This window comes from Ambystoma mexicanum, chromosome 2p (assembly GCF_040938575.1).
Source record: "Ambystoma mexicanum isolate Mex_15411 chromosome 2p, UKY_AmexF1_1, whole genome shotgun sequence".
In the NCBI taxonomy this organism is placed as follows: domain Eukaryota; kingdom Metazoa; phylum Chordata; class Amphibia; order Caudata; family Ambystomatidae; genus Ambystoma; species Ambystoma mexicanum.
In genome coordinates, this window is record NC_090923.1 from 1,409,519,673 (window position 1) to 1,409,540,906 (window position 21,234).

Sequence of the window (21,234 nt, forward strand, 5' to 3'; positions counted from 1 at the left end):
ACCTGCCATGCCTTTAACGTACCTATACCTGTGTATTTGTATTTTTTGTATTTTATTTATTTCTATAGCGCACCAGGCCCAGGGGCAACCGTTGTGCCATCTAATTCACATGAATGCCTTTATGTCTTCCGTGCCTTTCAATGAACTTGGATGCACCTGCATGTCACCCATGCTGTTGCACGCAGTCAATGCATTAATCCATTTGATGTGCTTTCGCCTTCCTTTCTTTGTTTTAAATGCTTAAATTAATATGTTTCTTATCTCTGTATTTTTTATATATTTGTTTTAAGTTTTTGAAAGGTTTCTACATGGTTTGTGTGTGGAAATTATGACTGTGAACGTACCCCCTGCCTTCATTGCCCTATATCATTTTACGTCAAGACTCCATAAATCCATAACCATGCAAACTGGCATTCACCCAGATTGGCAGAGGCACTGAACGGAAAAGGTGTATTTTATTGTATTGCACGCATTTCATTTATTGTGTGCACCGTTCATTCTTCTCCCCACCTTGCCCTCCTTCCTCTCGGAGCATACTTCTGTAGTGTGTGTGCGTCACCGAATGTCTTCCCCCCTGTTCACCAACCTGAACAGCCAAGATCCCTGGGAACCGAAGACAACGGTCCTCTCAATGGAATTAAGAGCAAATCTGCGCTGTAGAGCCATGACAGTCGGGGGAATCCTGACAAGTAATCGCCCCCGCCCTATTTCATCTACAAAGAAAGCTTGGTGACCCTATATGAGCTTCGCGAAATGGTATGTTGTTGGCAGAGTGATTTTTAGTTCTGAGACCCGCGGAATACCCTGTGTCATGCTCTCTGTGAAACCCGCGGGCAACCGTGTGAAGAACTAGAACACCCTTTCCTGGAGAGACTGCAAACAGCTGGAAACCGGTAAACAAATGGCAAATACTGTTGACCTGGTGATTTGAGGAGAGCGGTCCCAGTTCTGCACCAAGTAGACAGTGGCAATGGCTGGACAGACCATTGCACAGGTGAGATTCGGGGGCATTTATCTTGGAGTCGACTCTTTCCTTACCCGCGTTTGTTTCGAAAATAATGACCCGATTTGTGAAGTGGTTTGGGTGGGTGGGGCTTGGCCAAGCATTTCTTTGCGTTCCGTTCAAGGGTAAACTCAAGGCTGGCATTTTAGGAAGAGGGTGGTGCTGGAAGCGCGCAAGTCGCGAGGAGGGTGGCACGAAAATGGCAACAGGTGTGTTAGGAGTTTATTGAGGGGGACAGGTAGGCGGGCGAGGGGTTGAGGACAAAAAAACAGTCGCCCCTCTTTTCATCTTATACGTACTAGAACGGATTTGCGGCATTCTTCTCTTAAAATTCCAGAAATATGTCACAAATGAGGGTCAATCTGAATTTAATTTCTTTGTCAACACTAATAACACTTTATATTGTTTCACAACAGCACCACACTCTTTATTGTAATAATAGTTTACGCATGAAGAAAACTAGTGGTACAGTGACCAGTATGGTTTCCAAAAACCTAAATGGAGTCTGGGAAGGGTAGGCAAGTGCTGACCTTTTTGCAGCACAGTCTTTTTCTTAATTTGACCCCTCTTATTCTGTACAGGATCATAAAAATAATCTCAGAGGTGGTCATAATGCCCTTAAAAAAAGTTTGGGAGTAGTTGTACTTTTGTGATGAATAAGTTAACTGTGCACGCCTTCCAATAACAAAATATGAAAAAGGAAGGGACCAAAGGTATGCATAGATTTACTAACTAAAATATGGCTTTTAAGATGCATATTATGATCAATATGTTTCCCAACTTGTACATCACACTTCCCAACGTGTGTCTTTAAACAGAGCAAAGGATCCTTCCAGAACCGACATTTCCTTCCTATGACAGGGCACAGGTATCCATCAGACTCTTGTACATCTTTTCAATCCACTATTACATGCTTAATGATAGGAGTCAGGGTGATCTACTGAATCTCTTCAATTCACCACCTATAATACATTCCTTCCTGTACCAGGGCACCTGATATGGCGATCTGCCGTACCCATCCCAATATTCTATCCTACAATCTCCCTTTGCTCCTTGGCATGACACAGTGCATACTCCCAACTCTATCTTATGATCCCACCATAGTGTGGGTATTCACCGCTTGCTCTCAGACTCTGTAATATAAACGCTATGGCACTAAGATACGTGACATGGGTAGCTACTGGTGGCCTTCTGATTTCTTTTGTTCTTGTACCAAGACACATGTCATGGCGCTCCACTGAGTCTCTTCTGGCTATCCAAATATCATTCCCTCCTGCATTGTGATGTATGGCATGTCAATTGATATGATATGATGGGCTATTTATAACGTGCTTAATACCCACAGGTTTCTAAGCACTGACCCGGGGATCGAACCTGTGTTGCTCTGCGTCGTCTTGCTTCCAAGACAAGCACGTTGCCCCTGAGCTATCCTCCTGAGACAATTCATGGGTCCTAGACAGTTCTATGTCCTACAAACCTCTTTCCTGCCCGGATCATCGGACAGGGGCCTGCAACCTGTGGCTCTCTAGATGTTTGGACTATGACTCCTCAGCATCAACCATGCTGGCTAATGCTGACTGGATTCACAAGCCAAAACATCTGGCGAGCCAAAGGTTGTCAGAGGATATGGTGAGCCGCTGTAGTCCTTTGGACACAATCTCATAATATACCTGTAGAAGGGCATTTGGATGGATAATTCACTGATGTCTTCTCACTCATATTCAGTAGATTCTGCATCTGATATTGTAATGCTGTGGAATCTTGATCACTCTATATCCTATAATCCGTTTCATCTTGTGTAACATCCAATTATTTCTATGTCACTGTCTTATTTCCTGAGTTTGCTCTGGTAAATGTAGTGTAGTAGCCTAGGGGATGGCAGCGTCTGTCCTATACATGATTTCTTCCCGTACCACAGGACAGTACAATGTATATACCTCCTTGCGCAAGTAATCCATTTGTTTCAGGACAAATGGCATCGTGATCCAATAGCTGCCTCCCGATTCTCATTTTAAAGTCTATTCCTTTTTAAACCAAGGTGTGCGGCATGATGATTTATTGCATCCTGATAATGTGTTTGCTGTGCTATGGAAGTAACATTGTATTGTGTATCCTGTAACCGATTCCTCAATTTGAATGGACATGTGGTTGTGTGATCCCCTTCCCCTTCCTTTTATTTCTGTATCCTGTAATCAGCTTCTTCCTGTGCCATGACATATGCCATGTTGAGTAACAAACTAATTTCTTTCTCTTTCTACTAGGGATCAAAATTGATGAGTAGGTTTCAGGCATCACTCTTTGAGCAGAGCTACCCCAGGGAACGTGAAGTTAGTACATAACGTGCAACACATTTAATTCCACATTAGATACAAATAATACCTATTTTTCAACCTCTGCTTGGCCCCTTTGGCCCACCTGATCTCTACCTTCTCCTCTAACTTTCAGTTTAATGCGGATGACACTCCGCTCTCCTTCAGGCTTTGCTCAGCATCCTCTCCTCTCTCGCTCATTCCTGACTGTCTATCCACAATTCAGGATTGGTGCGCCTCCAACTATCTCTGCCTTAATGCCAGTAAGACGCAGAGGAGATCCTTCTCATTGGGACCACTGCTCCCGCTTTCCCTCTCTCACTCTGGCCGCCCTCCTTGGGCCCTCTTCCTTCACCTTCCTGTGAGGCAAAAAACCTTTGTGTCATCTTCGACTCCACTCACTCTTTCACTCATCACATCTCGGACGTCGCCAAGAGGTCTCACTACCAGCTGCACCTCTTCAAAGGTACTCTTCCTTTTCTCACCTTTCCCCAGAAGCTCACTGTCTCCAGAGCCCTCGTTTTTTCTAGGCTGGACTACTGAAACTGCCTCTTTCTCAATCTGCCTTACGCTACTCTCCTCCCTTTTCAACTGATTCAGAACAAGACTTGCAAGACTTATCCTTGGCCTCAAGCCGAGGGACCGTATCTCTCCAGCCCTGAAATCTCACCACTGGCTCCCAGTGGCTACAAGGATCAAGTTCAAGACAGACCCTTTACATTGTCCACAAGGCTTTCTGGGGCCGGGGCGCGCACTACATCCAACGTTCTCTTCCAAAATACCTTCTTTCCCGAGCCCTTCGCTCAGCCATCTCAACTCTCTAAGGGTCAGATGCTTCTACAGGCAGAGAGTAGGGGGTAGATCTCTCTTCTCTGCAGGTGCCTCTCTCTGGAATGGCCTCCCTGCCCCTCTCAAACTTGAGCCGGACCACCTGAAGTTCCGGAAGCAGCTCAAAACGTTAATCTTCTCTGCTTTCTCCCTCTCCCTCCCCTGCTGACCTACCTGACCTACCCGTCTGCTGCACCAACTGGTTGCTTGGCTACCCTCAGAAGTCTCACTTGGTACCAGGTTCTTCTTGATCAGTCACCCCTGCACTGCCTCTGGGCATACCATGCACATAGGGGCTGTAACACTGATCTCTACAGTCCCTTGTCTACTTGCACTTACCCAGAGCCTGCGCTGCCCTGGCTGCACTTACTCAGAGCAATGCTGCTCCGTTCCCATTCCCTCTCCCTGGCACTTTCCCTCCCCCCTTCCCCTTGCACCTCTCATTCTCGCACTATCTGAATGATACAAGGCCTAGTAAGGTCGTTTGTCTTGTCCTCCCTCTGTCTTCCTTCCCTTGTCTTGTCGCACCTGGAAACACTTGTGCACAGGCGCGTTATAAATGACATATCATACCTTTTTGTCCATTACATATGACCCCTTATGCTTTGAATGTCTTGCATATGCTTCCTAATGCACCTTTATACTAATTCTCAAACACATAGAGGTAATGTGACATAGGTATATTTGTATGCAGTGCTCCAGATAAGATCTGTGAAGAATTATTTTTTGTACTGGAAAAAAGAAATATTTTTGTTATGATTATTTCATTGCACCAAAACAATACATGTTTACCTCTTCTGAATAGGTAGTAACAATACCAGTTTCTTCCGGTGTCACTACGTGTACCACTGGTCCAAACAAATCCATGGAGCTGTGTGGGTGAAAGCAGGGGCACAGTATTCTACGTGTCTGTTTCCTATTTTTTGCCGGGAGTATTTTTACTCCTCGTTTTTATATTTTGGGAGTATTTGCCTATTTCTGGGGAGTAAAAGTGGCTGATACACCACTTATCTGAAGGGCTGCTTGTATGGACTCACTGGCCTTAAAAGTGAAAAGTATCTTCTGCTAGTAGATGGTGTCATGCTAAACAGGCTTTTCTAGGCTAAGCACAAGAGCCAAATAGCTGCCAGCAATTCTGGTACCTGATCTTGGAGCAATTCTTTTCCTGCCTCAGTTATGTGAAATGGTGATCGTTCTGATCCCATAGGACTTTTCCTGACATCCATTTCTTCTTGCACAGAAACATAGTTGAGGGTGATCACTGAATTGCTTCCAACTCTGTATCCTGTAATCCATTGAATCCAATTCTGTACCATTGCACAAAGTGGAGATCTGACTCCCTTCTGACCTCCGCGCAGTCATCCCTTGTGTATACTAGGGCATGTATCCTGTGGAAACCCTTTGATACACTTTACTATTCCCTTTATACTGAAATGACCCAGCCTGGTGGAGGATGAGTGCCCGCTCATCATGCCTATCATTGCAGGTGACGTTCACGTTTGACGACGTCGCTGTGTACTTCTCTCGGGAAGAGTGGAGCGGTCTCGACCATTGGCAGAAGGAGCTGTACAAGAACGTGATGCTGGACAACTACGAAGCCCTGATCTCCATGGGTAAATGGTTCTCTCACACCACATGTTAGTTCTCATGTTCACGATCTGATGTCATAATCTCATGGTAATTCTTCTGTGACACACAAGACCCTTCTTGCCCCTTGCTCTGTTTTTTTTGTTATCATGCTTTGATACTCGCCTGTGTGTGTGCCAGGATATGTTGATTCCCGTTGTTGATGTTATCCCCACCACACCTGCTTTAATGCAGCTCATGTACGTACTCCTCTTCCTCAAGGTCATGCTCGAAGTCCCCCTCCCACCGCTCACTCTTGAGCAGTCTCATCTCATGACCTCTTGATGCAGAAACGTAATTGTGCTGCAGTTTGTTCATCTATCTATTAACCCACCGACCTACGTATCCATCTTGAACCCTTGTATCTCCTTTTGTAACACAAATCAGAGCCATCCCCAAATTATACAGTTCTGCTTACCGAATATAATTTATAATTATAGCAATTATTTTCAAATTGACAAAATACGCTTCAAATAGCATGTCTACTTATATATGTATAAAATGCTTAGAATTTCCCCAGGACGTGTGTTGATCCACTCCTAGTTAAATGACAATAAATATTTTCACTATTCTTAATTCCATTGTAAACCAAAAAAAAGCATAGCAGTACTTCGGTAGTTGAGTCTCAAGTACAGACCACGGGCACCAAGAACATAAGCCTACTGCAAATAGCAATGCCTCGGCGCTTTGTGCTATCTTCTAGCTAAAATAGCAAATAAAAGAGCCTAAACATAAGCAATTAAGAGGAATGAGCCAGGCTTACTCAAGAAATCCTAATGTTGCATGATGTCCAGACACATACACGTTACAGTTGCTCATTGTAATGCTGCCCCACAACAGTGACAATTGCTAGGGCTCTCCAACATCTATTAAACAAATATACATCCTTTTCTCTGTTGGGCCTTCCCGGGTTCAGTTCCTTTCAGTTAATGTGAATGGTTGGTCTGTCTAAGGTTGCTCTCATTCTGGCTTGGGGTTGGGGGTAACTTGGGTTATGAAAGTTCTTCAGTCCTGGTCGTTCCACTGGCCTCCCGCTGGTTTTCCCATGTGTCCAGGTAAGAAGAGCCAACAGGGTATCTTCTTTGTTTTAGTTACAGGGCTTTTGCCGTTTCCCATCGTGTCACATGTTCGAGGCTATGAGTCTCGCTCTTGGTTACTGAACGCAGATCTGCCCCAGCCCTGGGACTCGCAGGACTTCTTGAATGCCCAGGCATTCTATAGTTGCGACGTGGGTTGGCGCAATTCATGCTGGAGGCTTTCAGTAAGCGTTAGTCTGGAGTTTGGGTATCCCACAAATTGTTACAATGTTTTTTTGGATCTGGGTACTAGGCTCCCTTTTCTGGCAGTGCTTGGAGGACCGGGGTTCCCTCCATTCATAGGCTTCCATGGTGTTCCTTCCCTCTGTCACTTTGGCTCTAGTCAGAATGTCAATTTTTAAACACGGTTGCTTTCAGCCCAGACAAACTTCCCAATGACAGCTTTGCATTTGTTGAGAATAACGTTGGGCAACACCAAGTTAAACAAACATGTACAGCAGCCTGGGTAAGATGATCCTTTTGGAGATCATTCGGCCAGCTATGGAGATTGGTAATTTCACCCATTTATCAATTGTAACATTCAATTTTATCAGGCACTCTGTTATGCAGAATGTTTTTTTACGGCGTCTTTTATACCTTAATCCCCAGATATTTAATACAGCCAGATTGCATTGTCCGTTCTGTGATATCCACTCCTTCCGGATCCCCCAGCTGGAGTACCATCTATTTGTTGCAGTTGATTTGCAGTCCTGATACCTCCTCACTCTGATAGGTTATGTCAGGGGTTTCCTGTAGCCCATCTGTTCACTTTAGGCACAAAAGAATGTAGTTAACTACATAAATTGCTCTACCTTTGACAAACGCATCTCCCCTCAAAGTCTGTGCATAGGGACCAAGCAAGGAGCCCCATTAATAAAGTGAACACCATGGGGGAGGAGGGAAGTGTATACACCTAGCAAGTACCTCTCTTTAAATGGATATTAGCCAAGAGATCCCCATTCTCTATGATCATTGCATGTGGTTTGTCTTAACAATTTAATCAGGGCAGTTAGGCGGAGGCCAAATCCCAGCTTGTGCAGCAGTATATATATCACAGAATCAAAGGCTTTTTCTGCATCTAACATAGCAACCACTGCCCGCGACTCTGTGCTTTCTCCACACATTCGGTGCAGGGACCCGCTCTAGGGTCGACCCAGAATTAACCCTGCCATGGCTTGTATCAAGAAGGATAGCAACGACCAGCTCACAAACTGAGAAGATATAACAGGGCTGCTCGGCATTGTGTGAATTGTCTGTCTGCAAAGACTTGATACCATTTACCACTACGCTTGTGTCTATCGCAACAGTTTCTAACTCGAGGCGTGCAGGGGAGAGGCCCTGAGAGTATGGGCTCGTCTGACTCCACCCAATGGCGCCACTCCTCGGTCCCCTTTTCCGCACCGATGGGAACAGCCCAAATTCACCAGTGCTCCTGGGTTTGGCTTTGGCCATGTAATACCACGCACTCTTCCCCCGGATATTCTTCCATCTTTTTCTTTTCAATTAGGTATTTGGTCCTGCGATGCCACGATCCTCCCCGGTGCATGTCGACTTCAGCGGGCTTCAGCAAGTGTCAAGCCTGCAAGGGGCTCTTCCCTACTTCCGACCCCCATGCCCTTTGCCTCTGCTGCCTTGGCTCCGACCACAGCTGGCAAGTTTGTTCCGCATGTGACGCACTGACTCCATGTGCACTGAAGAACAGGCTATCTAGGTGGAGGAAGCTCTTCCAGAAGTCACCCCTGGAGGACCTAAAGGACTTTGTCAAACATTGCTCGAGGCCAAAGGTAAGGCCTCTATTCAACATCGCACCCTGCAAGGGTGACTCCTTCCCAAAGAAGCGCCTGACCGGCAGGAACCCTTTGGGTTCTAGCACCAGCACACCACGTACCGAGGCCAGTCCGGCTACCGGCCTCACAGCCGAGGGGTCTCCGGATCCTTCCAGTGTCAGTGCTTAGGGACAGCATGCTTCTTTTACTGGGATTACTCCTGAGGGGCAGTGCCCTAGTACAGGCATCATGTCCGAGGGGGCGCCTTCACGCAGCACTACCGGCAGCTCCCTGAACTTGAATCAGGCCCTTCAGGCCTCTCCCTCAGTAGAAAAGCTGTGAGCGGTGGTACGTGGTGATACTGCTCCTGTGAATTATGGAAGATAAGCTCTCCGTCCTGCTACTTCTGGTAGGGGCGCGTCGAATGGGATCTAGTTCCTTCACTGATTCCTGATAAGGATTAGTCCAGTCCAGCTGCGACTATGCTTCTCCTTATGATTGATAAGTCTTTCTTGAGCTCTTGTGATGCTGTTTGTTCTGTTTAATGTCTCCTATTTATGCCTGCAATAATGTCTCTCTTCTGTTTTCTTCCCTTAGATGGAAATGCGGCCTCAATGCAGCTGTGAGACTAGGCCGGATGGAAGATGGATGCTACCACAATGTTCGACAGCAGGTAAGTGATGGTTTAAGGAAAAGCGCGAAGTATGGCGAAGCGCACCCTTAAAGTGACTGTTTTTTCGATGTCTAACCTTGTCTTTTATTTTTCCTTGCAGGCGCTGCTGTCGAAGATGGAGCATGTCGTGCTGCGGTGCCAAGATGAAGATTTCGACGTTCCGGAAATTGTAAAGATGAATACTTGATTCGCCGAAGAGATGTACAGGTAAGAACAGCTTCCCTCAGTTAGTAAGTATGCTGTCAGGAAGCAGGATGTCCAGGAAGCAGGATCTTCAAAGGTAAGTCTGACCTCAGGCGAAGGTGAGCGTTACGCTGCTTGCAAGTGCAGAATAACGCGAAGCGTCTGTCCTGAGGATCGGGGCAGCTTATATAGCCGAGATCGTGGGCACGCCCATTAGGCCCGGCTTACCAGCCACACCCTGTCACTCCTAGAGAGCGCGCACGTGCCAAAGCAATCCATTAGCAGCCACACCCAAGAATACACTTGGGCTGCATAATGGATGGAATGTCCAAGGTTAATGCATCCTGCTTAATTCATGGAATGTTCAAGGTTAATGCTTCTGAAGTGCTATGTCCATAATGAAAGCTTTTTGGTGTTAAATGGATGTTCTTGTTTACTTTTGTTCATGAGCCTGGCACCAGGGCAGTGTCCACCCAGGTCTCCTGTGCATGCGATCCCCGCATGCCTGTGCCCCTGACTTCATGACCATGACAGCACTCCCCCTCAAGGCCTCTCTCAAGGGTGGTTCTCCTCCCGGTCCTGGTTTGGTGGGATTATTGTGATGGAACTGTCTGATTAAACGCGGAGCATGGACGTGTTCACTGGGTTCCCAAGTTCGGTCTTGAGGTCCATAACCTTTCCAGCCAATTAGGTAATACAATTTTGATCGAACCACCTTGGAGTCCAGGATGGATTTGACTTCATATTCTGGTTCTCCATTTATTACTTCGGGCTCTGGCGGAGAAATAAGCTGTGTATTGGATTTCATTGGTTAGAAGCGAGAGACATGAAATACGGGGTGAATTTTCATGTTAGATGGTAACTCCAATTTCATGGCGACGGGATTGATTATGAACTTTATAGTATAGGGGCCCAGGTATCTTGGGCGGAAAGCTCTTGGCCCCTTCAAGGAATATACTTGGATGCTAACCACACCTTTTCTCCTATTTGGTAGGCGGGAGCTTCCTTCCAATGTCGATCAGCAAACAGTGTTCGTCTTTCCTTAGCCTTGGTCAGATGCTCTGTCGCCTCCTTAAGAACGTGCGTGATGGTTTTATGCTCGTTTTTTATGGATGGCATTTGCAGGGTAATGTCTGTGCCCCTGACTTCATGACCATGACATGCGAACTCCACAGATGGGGTAGGCCATCCTCCGTGATGCTATCAGGGATATGCTCCCCCAGGTCACACCACCGGCACCCATAGTCATTCCTCCTATGGCTCTGGTGCCTCAGGCCCCATCACAATCCGCGCTGCCCCTGCTGGTTGCTCCGATTCCAGCTCCCCTGCCTCCCACAGTACAGGTGGTCCCACACCAGCCTCCGCAGCAGCCTCCGGGTCCGGTCTCCACACCACAGCCCACGGCGCCCAGTACTCCTCCACCAGTTCCAGATCCTCCGGGCAACCAGGTGGACACAGACGAGGACCAGGACCCCGACACGCAGTCTTCAGTCAAGGCCTTCCACAAACGTCTTGCAGCTCTGGCAGAATATTTGGGCCTTCCCCAGCCTGAGGTCGAGTAGCCCGAGGAGCGGGTCCTGGCGTAAGTCCTCACCATAAGACCCTCTACCAGGACAGGGATTCCGATGCAGAAGGACATCGTTGCCCTGGCCAAAAAGGGGTGGCTCAAGCTGCACTCAGCCCAACCTGTCAATCGGCGCCTCGATGCCAAGTACAGGCAGATTGAGGGGGATACACTCTTGCTTTCGGCGCATCCTCAGCCGCACTCTTCAGTGCTCACTGTGGCGTCACTCTACTCTAAGCCTCAGTCGTCCTCGGCTACCTCGTCCTCGATGTTGCTAGGCGAGGAGAAGATCTTGGAGGCATACGGGAAAAAGCTGTACTCCAACGCCTCCTTGCACCTGCGTCAAGCCAACGCTGATGCCATGCTGGCAGCTGTTAACCAAAGTCTCTGGCGAGAGATTGCGGACCGGAACTTCGGCACAGAGCCAGGCTCGCTTCAAGGCGGGACTAGGAGAAGCCAGTATGGTAGCGTAGGACATCATGGAGTCCTCAGTGGCCCACATCAATACCTCTGGCCGGACCATCAGCATTGCCACGGACATGAGAAAGACTGCCTGGCTCCGGGCTACCAAGTTTAACCCGGACGTCCAGGAACGCATATTAGACCTTCCATTCGAGGGTAGTGACCTATTCCACTCCACCACGGATGAAGAATTAAATAAAAGAACAGCATGCAAACCGCAAAATCTTTATCTATTCTTACGAAGGCCACGCAAGGGGCGGGAGTCTGGCAGGTTGCAGGGCTTCCAAGAACGGAGGTCCAGACAACCTGACCGTTCTCAGTCTCAGCACCAGAGGAAACAACAAAAGGGGGGGGAAAGGGCTTTTTCCAATCCCCCTCTTCCCCAACAACCTCAGAGGGTAAGAAGACATGACACGCCTCTTTGGGTCCACGTGTCTCCGGTGGGGGGGAAGGCTTGCCTTCCATGTGCAATATTGATGCTAGATCTTTTCGGGCCCCTGGATGCTCTCCGTAGTCTCCACGGGGTACCGCCTACCGGTCCCTTACTCTCCACCCTCCTCCCCTCCTCTCCCATAGATTGGGACAGCAACTCTGTTGGCGGAGATCTGGTCGCTCGTCCAGAGCCAGGCAGTGGAAGAAGTCCCAGCCTCCCCGCGAGGTTTGGGCTTCTATTCCAGGATTTTCGCCATACAGAAGAAGAACCAGGCTGGCCTGAGAGGTGTGTTGGATATTTCCACCCTCAACCTCCCCCTCCCTCTGCAAAAATTCAAGGTGGTTACGCCAGCACTCATTGCATAGACACTGGACATGGGAGACTGGACGTGTACCTACACATCCCGATTTGGCAGCCACATCATTCCTTGCCGAGGTTCAGGATCATGGGCTGCCATTTCCAATACAAGGTTCTACCCTTTGGCCTGAACTCAGCCCCAGGGTATTTACCAGGTTAATGAACTCAGTGGCAGCCCTCTTCAGGGCCACCACGTCTACCCATACCTGGATGACTGGCTCATCCGGTCCGCATCTCTGGAGGTGGTTCACCACACCTCCTCTGCGCTTATGAACACACTCCACGACCTGGGGTTTACTATCAATCGCAAGAAGTCTCCGCTGCAACCCACGCAGAGCCTTACCTTCCTGGGCCTCATCTGGGACATCACCGCCGAGAGAGTCTTTCCCTCGGAGGACTAGATCATGGCCATCAAGAGAGCCACTGCTCACTTCCTCTCAAGGACAGTGACATCAGCCTGGTGGTACCAACACCTGCTGGGTATTATGGCAGCGGTCCTGTTGGCAGTACCCCACCCAAGACGAGGAGACTGCAGCTGCAGTTCGCAGCCTCATGGAATCAGGAGAAGGGCTCCCAAGCAGAGCCAGTCCACATTCCTACATTTCTCCACCCCGGACCTCAAGTGGTGGTCTACGGATGGCAAACTGCATCAGGGCAAGTCCTTCCGGCAGGCAATCCCTCAGATCACTGTTACCATGGACTCCTTCCTAGAGGGTTGGGGAGCCACACTGGACATTCACAGCGTCCATGGAGCCTGGACTTGGCAAAAGCAGGAGTCCCACATCACCCGGCTGGAATTGAAGGCCATGTGGCTGGCCCTACAGGCCTGCCTCCCTCTTATAAAGGGCAAGACAGTTCTTATCCAGACAGACAAACTCCACCAGCATGTACTATGTCAACAAGCAGGGGGTTACCAGATCCCCTTCACTGTGCAACCTAGTGGTCAGCATGTGGGAATGGGCTCTGGAGACCAACATCTACCTCACGGCCGTCCATCTCCTGGGGGAGTCCAACCTGGAGGCGGACAGGCTCAGCACAGCAGGCTAGGGGCAGACAATTACGAGTGGCAATTTGACAACCTGGTACTGAAGGAGATCTTCCTCAGGTGGGGACACACCCAAGCGGATCTGTTTGCCTCTCGGACAATAGGAAATGCCAGCAGTTCGCCTCCTGGCAGGGCTCCTGCTCCCTGGGCGACGCATTCCAGATACAGTGGAACGACATGACGGCCTAAGCCTTCCCGCCCACACCTATAGTTCACAGCATGATCTGCAGGATAAATTAATCATCCCACCTCAGCATCATTCTGATAGCTCCCTGGTGGCCGGCGAGACTGTAGTTCTCCGAGCTGCTCAGCCTAGCAGACAGGCGTCCCATTCACCTAGCTCTGGGCACAGCTCCCCTCCGGACCCAGCAGGGGGGCAGGGTACTCCACCCCGTTCCTCAATAACTAGCCCTTGCAGTGTGTTCCTGAGCAGGTCGTGCTGAAGCATCTGAGCCTATCTCAGGCTAACCTAGAAATAATCCAGGGCGCGAGAAGCAAGGCTAATAGTAGCCAATATAAGAGTAAATGTCTAGATTCTGTCATTGAGCCGACTCTGGGCAGATCAACCCTCTTAAGTGCACATTGGATGACGTGTTCTCCTTCTCGGCACACTTCGCCCACTCCGGAGTACAGGTGGACACATGCCGCACCTATCTGGCAGCCATAGGGGCTTACAGGAATTCAGAGGAGGGCCTTTTCTCCTCCTCCAACCCGGTGGTCAAGCGACATCTGGCGGGCCTCCACAGGCTCTACCCGCCTATAAAGAAACCACACCCTGTGTGGGACCTCAATGTAGTGTTGGGCGACTTGGCGCACAGACCGTTCGAATCAATGGCATCCGCGGACATCTGGTTGGTCACCATAATGACAGCTCTGCTCGTGGGCCTCACCTCAGCGCGCAGAGTCAGCGAGTTCCAGGCCCTGGTGGCATCAGAGCCCCACAGAAGCTTTCACAAGGATAAGGTGGTCCTGCGAAAGTACCCTGCATTCCTACCCAAGGTGACCTCCTCCTTCCATCTCAACGAGGAGATAGTCTTACCCACCTTCTTCGCCAACCCCAAGGATGAGCCTCAGAGGGTTTTGCACTGTCTGGACATCAGATGCGCTCTGAAATACTACCTGGGACTTCCGCAGGTCGGACGATCTGTTTGTCACTTTCGGGGGTCAAGGCCTGGTTATCAGGCTTCCAAGGCCTCCATGGCAAGGTGGATGGTCGTGGCCATCAAGGAGGCCTATTGTCAGGTAATTGCAGGAATGTACTACCCTCCTCCTCACCTGGACCTTTAGACGAACTGTCCTTGGACTCGGTTAGTCTTCTTCCTTGATTTCTTGAGTTCAGTGGGCACACCTTCCTTGGACTTCTTCTTCTTCTTGTCGTGTAAGTAGGGTCTAGCTTCCCCAGAGGCCACCTTGACAGGGATAGGAACCTGTCTAAGGGGAACCCCGGGGAGCTAGACCCCAAGAATAGGGAAAAAGCCTCTGGGCAATAAAAAACCGTGGAAGAAGTGGCAGAGGTGGGTTCCTCGATTTGGTGCTCATGTGGTTTGATAAGATGAGTTGCAGTTCCCAATAAAGTCTATAGGAGTCCTGAACTGGAGGATGAGCTGGACTAAGAACCGATGATGAGGAAATGGATTCTCTGGTTGAAACGGTCCTAATGATGAAAATATCTGAATGGAGTTAGAGGACAGAAGAGTACTTCTCCGTATCGATAACAGAGATCTAGGAAGATGAGGAGTACTGGGTTGAGATCTCTGAAACTACACACCCCAGAATGCAGTTGGAAGAGTAAAGAATTATAGCCAGGGGAGGTGCGGAAAGCCGCCGCAAGAGGAGTCCACTTACCGGAGATGAAGGAGTAACACTGCAAGTGAAATATACTCAGCGAAGATGCGGGAAGCCGCCACAAGAGGAGTTCACTTACCGGCGATGAAGGAGCAACACCGCGAGTGACTGGTAAGTAAAGGATGTGTGAAAGAAAAGGAAAGTAGGAATGCTACGTACCGAAAGAACGGTGCGGGCGGAGGTTGAGAGCAAGAGAAAGATCAGAGTAGCAGGAGACCGCACCGAGAAGGGAAGATTAGGCGGGAAGGATAGTAGGACAGAAGTGAGTCGTGCAAAGAAAAGAACGGGAAACCATAGGTATGAAGAACGGGAAAGCAAGCTATAGAAAGTCGTGAGAAGGAACAACCGGGAAGGCCGGAATTAGAAGGATCAGGGAAATCAAAAGGGCTGCAGAACGTGAGGCAAAGTATCGAAGCGCTGAAGTAGATAACCACGAACAACAGATACAACGCCATGAAACGTGGGCGTGATTATCCTTTATAGTCTCAGCCGCCATGTTGGATGAGGACTAGGCCGGGGAGTCTATCGCTTGGAGTTCTGTATGCGCCAGGCATTCCACAGCTTCCACGGACGATGAATCCTGACAGTGTACCCCCTTCCCCTTGGGGGTGCCCCAGGTTTCCCCGGGTGTAGAAGATGGAATCTTCTAATCAGTCGGGGGGGCGTGTATATGACACTTGGGTTCCCATGTCCTTTCTTCAGCAGAATACCCCTTGCAATTTACCAAATATTGCACCCTTCCTCTTCTGTAACAAGAGTCCACGAGATAAACGACTTCGTACTCTTCTTGCAAGGGAGGATCAAGGGACCTTAGGCTTTAGGACTTTCGTTGATATTGTTTGATATTGGTCTTCCTTGTGTTCTTTCAATAAGGATGCATGGAAGACTGGATGGATCTGTCTCAGACTTTGCGGGAGGGTGAGTTTAAACGCTACAGGATTCATTTTGGAGTCTATTGGGAAAGGTCCCATAAAGCGAGGGGCAAACTTGCCTGCATGAACCCATTTAGGTAGAAATTTTGTGGATAGCCACACCAATTGCCTAGACTTCCAGGCTCGATCCGCTCTTCTGGAATGATCTGCCCACTTCTTGTGGGTTTGTCTACTGGAGACCAATGCCTTTTGGGCAGTTTTATGTATGTCAATAAGGTCAGTTAAGAGACTGTCTATAGCGGGTGAGCTTGTGGCAGACACACCTTTCCAAGGTAAAGTTTGGGGATGGTATCCATACGTACAATAAAACGGACTCATCTGAATTGAGGTATGGAGAGAGTTATTGTACGCAAATTCTGCCTGCTGGAGATAGGAGGCCCATTCTTCCTGCTTGTTGCTACAAAAACATCGAAGGTACTCTTCAAGACTGGTATTGAGTGTTTTGGTCTGGCCATTACTCTGTGGATGGTGTCCCAAGGACAGGGCCTGGTTGATCCCTAACTGTTGACATAAAGTTGACCAGAATTTAGAGGTAAACTGCGATCCTCTGTCTGATATGATTGTCCTGGGTAGCCCAGTTAAACGGATGATATCCCGTAAAAAGACAGCCGCTGTCTCCGGGGCAGAAGGAAGATACGACAGAGCAGAGAAGTGCGTCATCTTACTGAATGAATCCACTGTTACCATTACAGTGTTCATTCCATGCGAAAGTGGCAAGTCTACGATGAAGTCTGTAGAAATCTGCTCCCAAGGGTGCCCAGGGAGCAACGGTTGATGAAGACGACCAAGGGGCTTACCTGTGGCATATTTATTACAGGCACAGATCAGACAAGTGGAGACATAGTTCTTGACATCCTGCGATATGGTGGGCCACCAGAATCTGCAGCAGATCAATTCCTGGGTCTTTCTTCTACCAGGATGTTCCGCCAAGGGTGTATCGTGACACCAATTGAGGATCTGATCTTGCAGTATCTTAGAGGGAATGTATAGGGCGGTCTTATGATAATAAAGTCTGTCTTTACCCAATGAGACTGAGTCAGGAATCATAGTTTTCTGCTTATACTGCTCCAGTAAATCCCGTAAAAATGGTGCTACTGCGGCAATGGTTCGCAGCCCTGGTAACACAAGGTCATGACCTTGATATGTGCCGGCCTCTTCACCGTGACATCTGGATAAGGCATCTGCTACCTGGTTTTCTGTACCAGGAATGTAGGTTATGCAGAAATCAAATTGCAAAAGAAAATATGCCCATCTGGCATGACGAGCATTGGTGCACTCCATTTGTTGCAGTTCTCAGAGGTTTCTGTGGTCTGTACATATAAGGAAGCTATGTTTGGCTCCTTGTAGGAGGTGTTGCCATTCCTGACAAGCCAGTTTAATGGCCAACAGTTCCTTTTCAAGGACGGAGTAGTTTTGTTCACTGCTCGTCAGGGTCTTGCAGTAATAGGCTACCGGATGTTCTAAACTGTCTTCAGCCTTCTGCAGGAGAACAGCCCCAACCGCTCCTGCCGAGGCATCAGTTTTGAGGATGAATGCTTTGTCCTGATTTGGTTGCACAAGAACTGGGGCAGATGTAAACCTTTCCTTCAATTGGCGAAAGGCTTCCTTCTTTTCTTGATTAAAGGCAAATACTACCCCCTTCTTTAGAAGAGCTGTGATGGGTTGGACCAGCATGGAGAAATTTGGGAGGAATTGTCTGTAAAAATGTGCTAATCCAAGGAATTTCTGTATGTCTTTAATGTTTTGTGGTTCCTTCCAGTTGAGTACTGCCTGGATCTTGCTGGGGTCCATCTGTAGACCCTCTTTGGAGAGGATGAAATCCAGGTACGACACGGACTCGGCTTCAAAAGTACACTTTTCGCGTTTCACTAGGAGTTGGTTTATCTGGAGCCTGTGTAATACCTTTCTAACTTCTCTACGGTGTTCCTGAGTGTGCGAGAGAAGACCAGGATGTCATCCGAATATACCACTACAGAAATAAATAGTAGTTCTGAAAATATCTTTTCCATAAACCTTTGAAAAACAGCCAGGGCTTTGACCAGCCCAAATGGCATCACCCTAAATTCAAAAAGTCCTAAGGGTGTTCTAAAAGCCGTCTTCCACTCATCGCCCTTGCAAATCCCCCATAGATGGTAGGCTCCTCGGAGGTCTAGTTTGGTGAAAATTCTTGATCCTTGTAATGCCTCTAATATGTCTCTGATCAAGGGCATGTGATACCTTTCTTTAATGGTGATCTGATTGAGACCTCGGTAGTCGATACAGGGTCTCAATTCAGAGGAATCCTTCTTGGGGATGAAAAATAAGGATGCACCACATAAGGATCTAGATTCTTAGATAAGCCCGTTCCGTAAGTTGGCATCTAGGTACTCTCTCAATGCTTTCCTTTCGGGCAAAGATAAAGGGTACATGCGACCATAAGGCACTGGGGCTTCTGGGATCAAGTCGATGGCACAATCCTCTGCCCGGTGCGGTGGTAAGTATCTTGGTAATATGTCTTCGAACACCTCTATGTAGTCCTGATACTGAATGGCAACTGAGGAGACAGTCTTCTTCTTGCTGGGTATCAATGATTCCTCCCACTGATTCCTACAACAGGATTCTTCCATACAGTAGGTTTGGCAGCAGGAAGAGTTGAAGCTTACTCTGTTGGATACCCAGTCAATGAGAGGGTTGCGTTTCCTCAACCATGGAATGCCAATAACCACTGGGAAGTGTGCAGCTCTAATGAAGTCAAAAACTATTTGTTCCTGATGTCTTCCCAATTGCATCCTTAAGGGAATGGATTCCTTAGTAATGGGACCAGAAGAAAGAGGATGGCCATCCACTCCTTCGACAGGAATTGGCCTTGGTTTGAGTCGTTCTGGGATTTGTTGTTCTCAAGCCCATTAAACATCAAGGAAGTTGCCTGCAGCTCCGCAATCTAACATCGCCAATACCTCAATTGGTTCAGATTCCGACAGCCACAATTTGATCTTCAACACCATGAGACGATTGTCTTCCTCCTCATCTATTGATCTTGTAACGTAGCAAGGGCTACTGGGAGTTCCCCTGACACTTCCCTTGCATAAGTTCGGGGGCAAGAGTTTTCCTTCCGTCGAGGCGAGACTTCTGGGCAATTTTGAAGGAGATGATGAGCCACAATACATGCACAGTCCGAATTCTCTGTGTCTCTTTCGTTCCTGTGGTGTCAGTGGACCACGGGTAATACCTATCTGCATAGGTTCTTAATTAACAGGTACTTCTTTGGGAGGAGGGTGAGTGAAACCTGAAGGAAGGATTGGTCTGGGTCTTCTCTTGACGTCTCTCCAATAATCGAAACTCGATCTGTAGTGCCAAAGCCATGAAATCTTGGAACGAAGCTGGTCTAGCCACCTTAGCCAACTCGTCCTTTAAATCTTTGTGTAATCCCCTCCTAAAGATAGTCTGTTTGGCTGAGTCTGGCCAGTCCACCTTTGTAGCCAGTCAAAAATCGAGAAATTGAGAAATGTAGGTTTGGACATCTGTAGTACCCTGTCTGACATCCATTATGGCTTCAAATGAGGTGTACAACACCTCTGGGCGATCAAACCGCTCTTTTAATAGTCCTGTAAAGCGGTCAAAATCATTCAAAGCTGGATCATTGCTGGTCACCAGTGGAGTGGCCCAAGCTAGCGCATTTCCCATTAAATTCGCAAAGATGAAACCCACTCTGGATCCGGACGTGTCATAAGTGTGTGGTCGGAAGGCAAAATGAACTTGACAGGCGTCTAGGAAGTCTTTCAATCCTCCTGGATGGCCATCATATTTTCCGTAGGACAGGGCCATAGGTGGGAGATCTCCTCTGTAATCTCTGTGCAATACCACCTGTTGGCGCAGTGCCACATTTTCAGTCTTGAGCGCTTGTACCTCGACAGTAAGATTCTGCATTGCTGCTACCAGCTCCTGGTACTGTTCCAAGGACGCCATTGGATTTGTAGGGCGTTGTATTCTGTCAGGCAATTGCAGGAATTTACTACCCTCCTCCTCACCTGGACCTTCAGACGAACTGTCCTTGGACTCAGTTGGAGTCTTCTTCCTTGATTTCTTGAGTTCAGTGGGCACACCTTCCTTGGATGACTTCTTCTTCTTGTGGTGTAAGTAGGGTCTAGCTTCCCCAGAGGCCACCTTGACAGGGATAGGAACCTGTTTTAGGGGAACCCTGGGGAGCTAGACCCCAAGAACAGGGAAAAAGCCTCTGGGCAATAAAAAACCCTGGAAGAAGTGGCAGGGGTGGGTTCCTCGATTTGGTGCTCCTGTGGTTTTATAAGATGAGTTGCAGTTCCCAATAAAGTCTATAGGACTCCTGAACTGGAGGATGAGCTGGACCAAGAATTGATGATGAGGAAATGGATTCTCTGGTTGAAACGGTCTCAATGATGAGAATATCTGAATGGAGTTAGAGGACAGAAGAGTACTTCCCTGTACCGATAACAGAGATCCAGGGAGAGGAGTACTGGGTTGAGATCTCTGAAACTACAGAACCCAGAATGCAGTTGGAAGAGGAAAGAATTAATGCCAGCAGACGTGAGGAAAGCCCGCCGCAAGAGGAGTCCACTTACCGGAGATGAAGGAGTAACACTGCGGGTGAAATATAGTCAGCGAAGATGCGGGAAGCCGCCACAAGAGGAGTTCACTTACCGGAGATGAAGGAACAACACCGCCAGTGACTGGTAAGTAAAGGATGTGTGAAAGAAAAGGAAAGTAGGAATGCTACGTACCGAAAAAACGGTGCGGGCAGAGGTTGAGAGCAAGAGAAAGATCAGAGTAGCAGGAGAACCGCACTGAGAAGGGAAGATTAGGCAGAAAGGATAGTAGGACAAAAGTGAGTCGCGCAAAGAAAAGAACGGGAAACCATAGGTATGAAGAACGGGAAAGCAAGCTATAGAAAATCGTGAGAAGGAACAACCGGGAAGGCCGGAATTAGAAGGATCAGGGAAATCAAAAGGGCTGCAGAACGTGAGGCAAAGTATTGAAGCGCTGAAGTAGATTACCACGAACAACAAATACAACGCCATGAAACGTGGGCATGGTTATCCTTTATAGTCTCAGCCGCCATGTTGGATGAGGACTAGACCGGGGAGTCTATTCCTTGGAGTTCTGTATGCAACAGGCAT

General features: G+C 48.3%; 1 protein-coding gene across 1 annotated transcript in view; it reads left to right on the forward strand.

The window, feature by feature from the left end:
- The first annotated feature begins 553 nt into the window (after positions 1–553).
- Positions 554–21,234, forward strand: part of LOC138567560 (zinc finger protein 436-like) — a 59,172-nt gene continuing 38,491 nt past the window's right edge. The window contains exons 1-2 of the mRNA XM_069645898.1: positions 554–994; positions 5,627–5,753. Coding sequence (XP_069501999.1) covers positions 971–994; positions 5,627–5,753 — 151 coding nt within the window. The 5' untranslated portion in view covers positions 554–970. The remainder of the gene's footprint in view (positions 995–5,626; positions 5,754–21,234) is intronic.